This window comes from Camelina sativa, chromosome 5 (assembly GCF_030686135.1).
Source record: "Camelina sativa cultivar CO46 ecotype springtype chromosome 5, ASM3068613v1".
Classification (NCBI taxonomy): Eukaryota; Viridiplantae; Streptophyta; class Magnoliopsida; order Brassicales; family Brassicaceae; genus Camelina; species Camelina sativa.
Window position 1 is genome coordinate 40,880,758 of NC_141884.1, and position 12,476 is coordinate 40,893,233.

At 35.2% G+C, this 12,476-nt stretch overlaps 1 protein-coding gene and 1 pseudogene across 2 annotated transcripts; one reads left to right on the top strand and one right to left on the bottom strand.

The window, feature by feature from the left end:
- Positions 1-4,399: 4,399 nt before the first annotated feature.
- On the top strand, positions 4,400-5,209 carry LOC104788497 (auxin-responsive protein SAUR32 pseudogene; annotated as a pseudogene). The gene has a single exon (XR_015558341.1). The product of XR_015558341.1 is annotated as an auxin-responsive protein SAUR32 pseudogene (transcript).
- A 2,217-nt stretch (positions 5,210-7,426) lies between these two features.
- Positions 7,427-9,011, bottom strand: LOC104788498 (NAC domain-containing protein 66). Its single transcript, XM_010514267.2, has 2 exons — positions 8,797-9,011; positions 7,427-8,452 (listed from the first exon to the last, which is right to left on the bottom strand). The coding sequence occupies exons 1-2, from the start codon at positions 8,966-8,968 to the stop codon at positions 7,614-7,616; spliced, it is 1,011 nt and encodes a 336-aa protein (XP_010512569.2). The 5' UTR covers positions 8,969-9,011; the 3' UTR covers positions 7,427-7,613.
- Positions 9,012-12,476: the final 3,465 nt, after the last annotated feature.

Here is a 12,476-nt window from a genome sequence, read left to right on the forward strand (position 1 = left end):
CCTCGCTTCAAGTCCTCGCGAGTACCTACTCCTGCAACAGCTGCAAATGTCATCTCCGAAAGTTTAGTTGATGTTAAGGCTGTCACTTAGAAAGGTTCCGTGAATGATGAGCTCTCCACAGAACAGATGCAGCAGATTGTCTCCTTCCTCAACACCAAAATTCATAGCTCCACCACTACACCTGAGGTTCATTCTGTTTCATTGTCTTCCATCCCTTCTTCCTCAACCAACGGCCCTGCACCTGGTATCTTTTACCCCTCTATCGTTTGTTCTTTTACCAGTGTAGATAGGCCTTATGCTTATACCATTAATAGTAATGCTATAGCTATTAATGCTTGGGTCATAGACACAGGAGCCACTAATCACATTTGCCATGATAAATCTTCTTTTTCCAATTTTCAAACCATTCATGACACTAATGTCAATCTTCCTAATGGAGGTCTAGTGAGCATTGTTGGAATAGGAACTGTTTGTTTGGGTAAAAACTTAGTGCTTCATGATGTCCTTTACATTCCCCAGTTTAAATTTAACCTCTTAAGCGTTAGTTGCATAACTAAGTCTATGGGTTGTAAAATCTGGTTTGATGAAAATTCTTGTGCTCTTCAGGATCTTTCTCGGGATTTAATGATTGGAATGGGTAGACAGGTGGCTAATCTATATTTTCTGGATATTGAGTCTATAAACACGACTTCAAATAAAGCTCCTTTTGCTGTTGCAGCCTCTGTCTCTTCTCATGATCTTTGGCACAAGCGGTTAGGCCACCCTTCTTTTTCTAAGCTTCAATCTCTTTCTGATGTTTTACAGTTCCCTAAAGATACAAAAACTTCAAAAGATTTTCATTGTAAAACTTGCCATTTGGCTAAGCAAAAACATATCCCTTTTGTTTCAAATCATAATGTCAGAAAGTTACATTTTGAATTGGTTCATATAGATACTTGGGGTCCTTTCTCCATACCTACTCATGATGGTTTTAAATATTTTCTAACTATTGTTGATGATCATTCTAGAGCCACTTGGGTTTATTTGATGAAACACAAATCAGATGTTCTTACCATTTTCCCTTCTTTTATTAATATGGTAGAAACCCAATTTGAGACTAGAGTTAAGGGGGTTAGGTCTGACAATGCTCATGAATTCAATTTTACTCAACTCTATCAATCTAAGGGAATTATTCCTTTTCATTCATGTCCTGAAACTCCCCAACAAAACTCTGTTGTGGAGAGAAAACATCAGCATATTCTTAATGTTGCTAGATCTCTTCTCTTTCAATCACATCTTCCCCTTCCCTATTGGGGGGATTGTGTTCTTTCTGCTGTGCATCTTATCAATAGACTTCCGGCTCCTGTGCTTGACAATAAAAGTCCTTTTGAAGTTTTAACGAAGAAATTGCCTAATTATGAAGAATTAAAAGCTTTTGGTTGCCTTTGTTATGCTTCGACCTCTCCTAAAAATAGGATTAAGTTCAATCCCAGAGCTCGTACTTGTGCCTTTCTTGGATATCCTTCAGGATATAAGGGATACAAACTTCTTGATCTAGAGAGTAATGATATTATCATCTCTAGACATGTTGTTTTTCATGAGAAGCTCTTTCCCTTTGCTAAATCAGATATTTCTCAGGAAATGCAAAATTCTTTTCCGGATCTATTTAGCACCTCTCCTATGCTCGTTGATAAATCTGATGATGATGCTTCTCCATCTTCATCCTCCTTAGAAACCTTGCCTTCTGCAGGTTCTAATGATGGAACTGAACCTTCTGTTCAAACATCGCATAGGAGAATCAAAAAGCCTGCTTATCTTCAAGATTACTACTGTCATTCAGTGGGATCTTCAACCATTCATGATATTGCCCAGTTCCTCTCTTATGATAAAATATCCGATCTTTACCATGTTTTTTTAGCTTCCATAGACAAAACCAAAGAACCCTCAACCTACAATGAGGCAAAGGAATTTGAGGTGTGGTGTGGAGCTATGGACGATGAAGTTGATGCTTTGGAGATCACCTGCACGTGGGACGTCTGCACTTTACCTCCAAACAAAAAACCTATTGGTTGTAAGTGGCTTTATAAAATCAAATATAATGCAGATGGCACTATTGAGAGGTATAAAGCACGTCTTGTTGCTAAGGGTTACACTCAAGAGGAAGGGGTTGATTTTCATGATACTTTCTCTCCAGTCTGCAAACTCAATTCAGTGAAGCTTCTTCTGGCTATCTCTGCCATTTATGGTTTTACTCTTCATCAGTTGGACATTTCCAATGCTTTCCTCAATGGGGACTTAGATGAAGAAATATATATGAAGCTTCCTCCTGGCTATGCATCATGAAAGGGGGACTCTCTTCCACCTAATGCAGTTTGTAAATTGAAGAAATCCTTTTATGGATTGAAACAAGCCTCTCGTCAATGGTTTTTGAAATTTTCTACTACCCTCCTTGGCTTGGGCTTTATTCAGTCTCAATCTGATCACACTTGTTTTCTGAAAATCACCACTGACATATTTCTTTGTGTGCTTGTCTATGTCGATGACATTGTCATCGCTACCAATAATGATGCCGCTGCAAATGAATTGAAGGATGAGCTCAAATCTTGTTTTAAATTGCGTGATCTGGGTCCTCTCAAGTATTTCCTTGGTCTTGAGATTGCTCGGTCAGATGCTGGAATTTATGTTGGTCAGCGCAAATATACTCTGGATTTGCTTGATGAGACAGGTTTATTAGGCTGCAAACCGGTTCCCTCTCCAATGGATCCAGGTGTGAAACTCTTATCAAGCCCTATTGGAGATGATGTTGATGATTTTGTTGATGCCAAGTCCTATCGGAGACTCATTGGTAAATTGATGTATCTGCAAATTACTCGACCTGACATCACTTTTGCTGTGAATAAACTTAGTCAGTTCTCGGAGGCTCCTCGTCAGACTCATCAACAAGCTGCCTACAGAATATTACATTATCTGAAGGGCACTATTGGTCTTGGTCTGTTCTATTCCTCTGCAGCTGAGTTACATATTCAAGCTTTTGCTGATGCAGACTACAACTCTTGTTTAGATACTCGGCGATCTACTTCCGGGTTTTGTATGTTCTTGGGCACTTCACTTATTTGCTGGAAGTCAAAGAAGCAAAAAGTTGTCTCCAAATCATCTGCAGAATCCGAGTATCGCGCTTTGTCCGTTGCTACTGATGAACTGATATGGCTCACTAAGTTCTTTAAAGAACTGCAGATTCCTTTGCACAAACCAACACTTCTATTCTGTGACAACACTGCTGCGATTCATATAGCAAATAACTCTGTCTTTCATGAACGCACCAAGCACATCGAATCTGACTGCCATAGTGTGCGAGAACGGTTGGTTGCAGGTTTGTTCAAACTGTTGCATATAAATACTCATTTACAACTTGCAGATCCTTTCACTAAGCCACTTCATCCTGCTCCCTTTCAACAACTAGTAAGCAAGATGGGTCTGCTTAACATCTATGCCCCATCTTGAGGGGGACTATTATTGTATATAGCTATTTGGTTTAATCTAATTTGAGTCTGTATAGTTTAGCTGCTTTAGAGGCTCTGGTTTAAGACTAGTCAGTGTGTATATAAACCCCCAATTGTACATTTTATCAGATTAATGAGAATGAGATTTATTTTACTGAAAGCAATATACATCCCCATGGAAAAAAGCTTAATTATTAAATGGTATAGGGCTCCGTAACGCAAGATCAACTGAATATGTATTTGAACTCATGAACTGTTGATGCAGCTCTTTCACATTCAATTGGTTTTACTTGTTTCTTCTTCTTTTTTTTTTGGTCAACGCGATGTATTAGAAAGAGGCTTAAGGACTCAACAAGCCACACTGTCAACAAGTAAGCGAATTATTGTTTGTCCTAGGAAATGTACGTGCTATCTCATAACTAGGGGCCTTCATGTACGATGTAACATACAGAGTACAGAAACAACAAGCTGACCCAAGTTCATCAGAATCATTGATTTTTTTTTTTCAAGACCAAGTCGTTGTGTTATACTCCTACCGCAGTGAGTCCTAAAAAATGCAAAACTGACCCATACCGCAGTCCTAAAAAACAACAAACTTATTAATTTAAAATTATATCTATCTATAAACTGACCCATACTAACGGAGAAAATCTAATTTATAGTGACATTACTAGTTTTTTCAATAATTTTTTTAGTATTTTACTATTATTAATTAAGAACTTCAATATTTTCTTTTGGTCAACTTAATGAATTGATCTACCAAAAATGAATACTGAAATTCTCTATAAAGATTCTGTAACCAAAATATATGTGGCAAGGAAGGTATGTATTTAATATTCCGATTTTCCTTTACCAAAAAAACAAAATCCCTTTTGACCTTTTTTTATTTCAGTTAACATCGCTCATTAAATTTAAATTTTGTCATCTCCGATATGAGAAAAATATAAAAAATGAAAAAACTTTAGAAGGCTTCTTAAGTTCTCTCCACCTCCACTAGTAGACCCTTGGCCTTTCTCCTCTGTTTCCTAAACCAAATTTTCTCGGAACTTTTTTTTTTTTTTTTTGCATTTCTTCTTTTCTTCATCGTTTTCTAAGTTATGGGTTCGGGAGAAAAAACCCTCAAAAGCTTCCAATCAAATCGTTCAAATAACGTGAAAAGCAACAGCAAACAAGGGATCAAAGATGTTCCAAAAGGTTGTTTAGCCATCAAAGTGGGATCAAAAGAAGAGGAGAAACAAAGATTTGTTGTTCCTGTCTTTTATTTAAACCATCCATTGTTCATGCAACTCTTAAGGGAAGCAGAGGAAGAGTATGGGTTCGAGCAGAAAGGTACCATCACAATCCCTTGCCATGTGGATGTTTTTCGATATGTTCAAGACATGATCGACAGAGAGAGATCGGTTGATTATCATAGTAATCATCATGATGATCATCGTCATCATCATCATAGCCACAATCATCTTGTTGGGTGTTTTAGAGCTTGATGATGATATGATATATGAGCCTGATCATGACTCAACCACCAAGCAAAAGGGATATTAAACAAAAATTGTCTTTTATTTTCTAGCCTTTTATCTTTGGTTTATTTTAGCTCTTTTTTTTTTTAACGGGTTTGATCTTGTGGAGTTGTGGAGCCAAACACGGCCTAACCCACAAGATTAGGAGTAGAAGTTTAAGTGGTGTGTGTAAATATAAATATAAATAAATGTGAAGTTATGTTAATTGTTCGATTTATAAGTTTTCTAGTGTTATTATATGTTTATCCGATTGAAGATGATTACGATGTAGCGAGAGATGACGAACAAGTTTTGGCAATTTGCGTTTGATATTTTGTTATGAGACGTACGTACGTATAAATTTGAATGGTGTAAATGGGATAGTCACTATTAAATTAATTTTTTGTATCTGTAAGGAAAAAAAATAGTAAAAGAAGAAGAAGAGATTCTACTTGATTTCAATACTGCTCCTTAATTTATCTTTCTGTTGTAACGGCCAGTTGCTAATTCGCATTATAATTTGTATTGACCCGAAAACAAATATATTTGTCCATGAAGAGTTACAGAAATAAATACAGATAAAACAAAACTTGCCCGTAGAGAGTTATAGAAAAACAAATCTCTTTCTATAAATGATGACCTAAATTACCTATAACGAATACAGGGTTGAAAATTAAAAGATGAAAAAAAAAAAGAACAAAGTCGGCAAAAGTAGGTACTTCTCTCTTTCAATCGGAGTCTTGCTTTACTCTCTCGTGCGTTAATTCCAAAGATTTTATATCCTTTTTTCAATACTAACCATCCAACCAACCACTATGGCACGAAAACTAAAGAAAGTCCAAGAAGATGTTAGATGCTAGTATTATAAGTACTATTTCTTTATTGGATATTGGCACCCACCATTACTAGTAGTAATTTCTATTGTTTCTGTATCGCTTCTAGCCGGCAGACTGATTTTTGCGTTTTCACACCATTACTAGTAATTTGTCTTGAAATGGCTGATATTGATTTTTATGTGGAACTGAACATCTCTGTAATAAAGAAAAATACTATGGTCTTCTTCTATATGTACCCAAAGTAGAAAGAACAAAAAAATAAGTAAACCATATATATTGCCAGAAGTTGTTCGAACTTTTGGAGATTCCCCCCCCCCCCCCCCCCCCCCCCAAATTTCCATAAGCAAAGGAGTACAAATACGAATGCACTCAATCTAAAAATGATCATCAGTCATGACTTGTAACAAGTGGCCAGGATTTAATTGTAGGTCGAGTGTGTCACCATTAGTGGAAACCCCTTTACTAATTTGTTAAATAGTATAATGGTACTTTTCAATCTTATCAAAAAAATATATATCGTTATTACAATAATTGATACCCCTTTAAAAATATTAATACGCCTTTTCTTATTCCTATTTGAAGTTTTTGTTAATAGTACCTTCGTTAAGACAGGAAATCATATAAAGGCACAAAATTTAGCAATAATTATAAATAAAAACGATACTATATCTTTTTTAATGATGTCATTTATAAACAGTTTTGCGTGGGTAAAAGAAGCAATTGCACTCACTTTTAGCTGAAACGTCGTCGTAATTGATATTTTGTCAAAATGGGCCTGGACCAATACACCTGGTACGGTAAATACCAACCCAGAAGTCACAAAGCTTACAGGTCAGCCCAAGTAGTTTTGATATTTCCAACATTAAGGCCCAATTACAACAAAAACACTGAGGAGGATCCTAATAAAGAAAAATTGATGCCCCGAAACTAAATCTTCATATAAACTGTAACGTCTGATATTTACAATGTGACGAATATCAAAATAAATCGAATCTATCTAATTCCATAAAGCTAAAGTGGAAAATGAAAGGTCAAAACGAGCCTTTTACTAATATCATCGTCACATGATGAAAAAAAAAAAAAAAGTGATTATTAGAAGAATCCTCCATTTTTCTTCAAAAGTAAGATTCCGCACCTTGAAAGAGATTATTAAACAAAATGAACGAATAATGTTTAAATGCTATAATTAAAAATTAATGAGTGTGATTAGCTTTGATTGGTAGGTTAATATAGCTATGATTAGGCACTTGGTGCATCTTAATCCAAGTTTGTTGGGGTGATTAATTGGGTAATTAATCAATTTCTAATGATGAAAAAAAGCAAACTATTCAACATCAAAACTAAGCAAAGCATTTTTACAAACTAAAGATATGACTTTCCTCGCAGAAATATTCCCTGGGTGAATAGAACAGTCAGTCTAATAAATAGAAGAGTAAAATTAGAAAGTTTGAAACACAAAAGAATGTTATGGAATTGGAAATTACTTATCCCAAAAGTTAATTTTGTCGACGAACCCATGTGATTGTTGCAAAGGAAAATGTAATTGCTTTTAGTCATAGTCTCATAGATTGATAATTAAGTTTTATACATTAAAAAAATTCTTAGACCAATCAAATTCAAAACTATATTCTTCTTTTATAAAATATAGAATCATTATAATATAAAAGTGTACGACAGACATAGAGAACTTGTGTTTTTCTGTAATGATTTCACATAACTACTGTAATTATCACAAACTGACCCTTTTTATCGCAATTTTTTTCAACTTTCAACAACTATATGGTATGATGATTATTACATCTTTACACAATGTTTTGGTATGCCACTTCAGTTTTCCGACATCCACTTCCGTTCGACACGTGGCACAATGGGTTGGACGATGACGTTGTCGGCCTCTCGAATTCTGCATCGTTCCACAAATCCATCTCCGGTATATAATTATCCGTCGATAAACCGGTATAATAACCGGACCGGTTCAGTTCATGGAACGGTGATTCTGAAGTCTCACTGACGGCTGGGATCAAATACGAGTTAGGCCCATTTAGTTGCGAGGCAACGAGCCGATCCAAAGCGGCCCAGCTAGTGACGAAGCTCGGATCTACAACTTTGCTGACATGACAGTTGTTGTCGAGGTTGGGGAGTTTCAAAAAAGGGTCTAAAACTATCTCTTCTTTACAAGATTGCCCCATTGCTTCAAGAAGGTACTCGATAGTCTCATCATTGAACGACGACGTTTTAACAGATCTCTCAGGGCTGCTGCTAATCATAGTTTTGCAAAGACTCTTCTTCTTGAAAACACGACACACCACCCATCCTTCGTCGCATCCTATGGCCTCACATGTTTCGACGGTGACATCATCATCGTGATTCGAGGAGATTAATACACTACTCTCGTCGAGTCTGTATTCATGCATGATCCAATCGGATTTCTGACCATGAGGGGCTCGACCTTTGTAGAAGACAAGCGTCTTTCGCATCCCGATCCTATCACCATTGGTATATATGATCTTGTCACGTCCTGTAGCTTTCCAAAACCCGACCGTGGTGGCTCGGTTGGTTCTAGTCCCGGTGGGATACTTCTTGTCCTTATGGCTAAAGAAGTACCAATCGTTTTGTGGCGTTGTTCCAATCCTACACATCTCTACACGAAAAAAAAACAAGAGTTGTGTTACGTTCTTGTAATTAATCTTCCAAATAGGGTTTTTTTTTTTTTTTTAGTATAACAATGAATAAATTGAATATTGTATTACAAATTGCCAAGAATCCCGTGAAATAAACGTATATGTAATTTTTACTCTGCGCAAAGTTTTCACAATATGAAATCACGAGTTGAAGTTTCTGTTTACGACTCAACGTGAATGGAAGAATATATTTAATATATAGAAGCCCTAATTATACGTTTTATCAAGACTCAAAAGAGAGTCTATGTATACTCTCGATTCAAAATTGGAATATATAATAAGACAACAAAGATAAATGTTGAACCTTGAATATCCCAAGGCTCGAGCTTGTTGAGATCAACGTCACGAATGACATCGAGATCGATCTTGATGTTAGAGATTTTCTTGCGGAGGTAATACTGCAAGAGCTCTTCCTCGGTCGGGTGAAACCTAAAACCAGGAGGCACTTGTGACTGTCCGTTTACTGATATGTTCATTGCTAAAGATAGAAAAAAAGGAGAAGAAAATATAACGAGTTTATAACTAACCAAAGTGTGGGTCTATATATATATGTGTATATTTCGATGTCGAAAAAAAATAAAAAAAAATATTTGTATATTGTTTACATCACCTGGCAAAACAAAAAATACATGCATGATGAAATGCATGTGTTCATTTTTAATTATTTTTTTAAGAAAATGGGAGTATTATTTTTTAAGACAAAATTTCCGATCTGGTGTTTTAGTCATCTGGTGTCATTGTAAGTACGCATGAGCCGCCACTTACAAATGAACATAAGATCCTCTAGGGGGTTATTTTCATAATTTGAAATTCCGGAAATTGAACTCGTAATGAATGTACTTGCTATGAGATAAATGTCTGTTCTTACCAATTACCTCGAGCGCAAGCTTCTTCGCAATTAGTAGTTATGTTGTTTATTCTTTCGTTAATGCTTCTATTTGTGAATGTCTCTTAATGATTAATTACGTCTGAGATCACATTACATAATAACTGTATTTTCAAAAACTATCTATTTTTTTGCATGATTCAGTAATATACCCGTTAGAAATACAGATGATGCAAAAAATTATACTAATGGTCTATTTTATCAAACATCATATATAATTTATTTGCTCTTTTTTTTTTGGTTCGGTGTAAAAATGTAAATGGTTCTTTATTTTGTTTACGGAGTAGTTTTCTAAATACAGTGGGACCAGGTCACGTAGCTATTGGGTAAAAGTATGGTCCACGTGGGATCCACTTGTCAACTGTAATGTAGGAAGCAAGCCCACATCGCTACGATGACACCCGACCTTAAAAATCTCTATAGACAAGACATTTTAGTCATTTTTTTTCTTTCTTCAATCGCAAAGAATTGGTGTCTTTATATATATATATAAAATAATTAGAATTTTGAATGAAGGGTGATGGCAAACAAGAAAGAATGTAATGTAATGAAGACTTCACATTGTTATGTTAACTACGTGCGACATTAAAAGGCGTACGTATAGCTTAGACTACTATTACAAACTTAATACTTCTCGATGTGGATTCAAATAATTTCAGAGGCCATTGTAGAACGTGTTACGAGGAGATATCGATAGACTTAGTGAATGGTGAGAAATATACTTACATGAGAATCCACATATAACCTCCTCATCGAGTACATGTGCAAGGAAAATAAAATGAAATAAAATACATGTGCAGGTAATTAACATTGCAAAAATGGGTCTGAGAATCGCATTATGTGCATGTGGGTTCAAGAAAAGAGAGTGGATTTGCCGAAAAAAATTACTGTATTTATTTTAAGTTCGGATGACGACGTGAATCTAGATGAACAGTTGTTTACAACTGTGAGAGAAGGCATATGTACGTATGCGGTAGATTTTGTGGGGCGCCAATTTACAAACGGTTATTTTCTGATTTTTTTTTTTTTTCCTTTTGAACGTGGTATATGGATATGTTAATACTAAATTACTAACCATGGGATAACAGTCGCCTTTATAATGCTAACTTAAATTATGAGATTAAAATTGAGTTAATAGATATTTTCTGATACAGTTAACAAAATACAGTTTTGATAAATGTGAATATATCAAGGTTTTGCAATCCAGTGTATATAATACTAAGTATTAACTAATGGCAGGAAGTGTAGAAAATTATAGCAGTGGGTCTAGGGAAAATCGTAAGAAATCGTGGGGGGGGGGGGGGGGGAAGAAGAATACGTGAAATGGACATACGAACTGTCATATTTTGACTATTTCTCATAAACTTAAAATATAAAGGAACTACCGTTGCCTTAATGTTATTTGCACGTGCTCCTTAGTTGTTCCCTCGTTGATTATGGTTTTTATTTCTATAGCGTTATATGAACTTTATAAAATTCTAAGTAAATCCAAATTGAGCAAAGGCATGCGATTAATTACCTTTGTAAGAATCTCTAATTAGTGATAGAAACTACATATGAAAGCAAATATTGAAGTTTTTCGTCGATATTGGGGTCTTTCTCAGTTGAGTCTCCTTTACTGCAAGCTGATGGTAGAGAAGATGGCCCTTTTGTTTTCTTGTTTATGAACCAGTGAATGTTATGAAGTCCAGTATCTATGTTGGTTCACTTTGTTTTTTTTTTTTTTCTTGAACTCTTGAAGTGTGGTTCAGTTTTTTATTCTTGTTATGTTACGTTGTACAAAATGCTAATCTTTACGTAGGTTTGAAAAGCTTTAGAAATTCGTACTTTTAATGAATAATTGAGGAATCGTAATACTAAAGTTGAAGGACTGAAGGTGACTTTTGATTGTTGTCGTTTGGTTTGGTCTTTTCTTTCCATATATTAGTAGTTGTTACGATAGCGATATGTTTACCAAGTGACCAAGAGATTAATTTTATTGAACTTCGAAACAATCTTCAATTCTTCATCTATGTACTACCAGTTTTATATATTCTAGAAACGAAGGTGATATGGGAAATGTACATCTATGTAAAGATAAATACATCACGTGAGTACGCAAACATCATCACTAATCCTCCCTTGGAAGAGAACAAATTAAACACGTACGACTGTAAGCCAGAAACTCAGTGTATGATATGTCTAAAACAATTGTTGCAAGAACAAGAAAGATTAAATTAAGTCTCCACGAACCAGTGTTGCATCATTGCGCTTGCAATGATAGAATTTGAAGAGCATAATGAAGATAATCAATCTATGAATGCAGATCAAGGATTCAGTTCCGGCTAGGAAAACATACAATTATATTGGTGACAAAATGCAAAATTGGCTCACTAACGTATAACAATCCTAAATGAATTTGTTGTTGCTTTAGCTCTTTCTTGTTCTTTTTTTTTTTTTTGGGGAAGAAATAGCTTTTTTTGTATATTCTACAAACCCTTTCATTATTTGTTATTTGTTAATGATATTCATCAAATGCAAAAAAATAATAATAATAATTCTGTGCATGCCTTATCGGTCGATACGGCTTTGAACCAGTTGGACGGTGCATGATGTTTTAAGTGTGATATATGTTTTGTTCCTTTCTTTCCATATTCGATATACAATAATGGCCAAGTAGAAATTATAAGTATTTTACTGCGATGGCTAAGTAGGAATTAACCAACAAAATATCCAAAACTCAAATAGGTGGTAGAATCTTCCAATGTTTAAGTATTTTTTTTCGTTTAAGGTATTTTCTAGTAAACAAATGTTAATACCTTCCAAGTGTGCTGGTTGTTGATGATACCAGGACAGCTGAATTGCTAGATTTAAAAACAAATCTTTGTCGTCTAATAAATGTATTCTTCCTCACTTTGGTATCTCATGACGAACTAATCAAGTAGTTAAATACTTTGCATGCACGAGATAAAGGTACGTACCTTGGTTTCATTATTAAATAAATGTGTGTATAATTATGAGTTATTTACGAAAAGACCACCGACAACAAACTAATCTTCGGATTTAGGTACTGTGGGTACTCAACTTCGGATTTAGGCACTCGACACACCGCAAAAAGT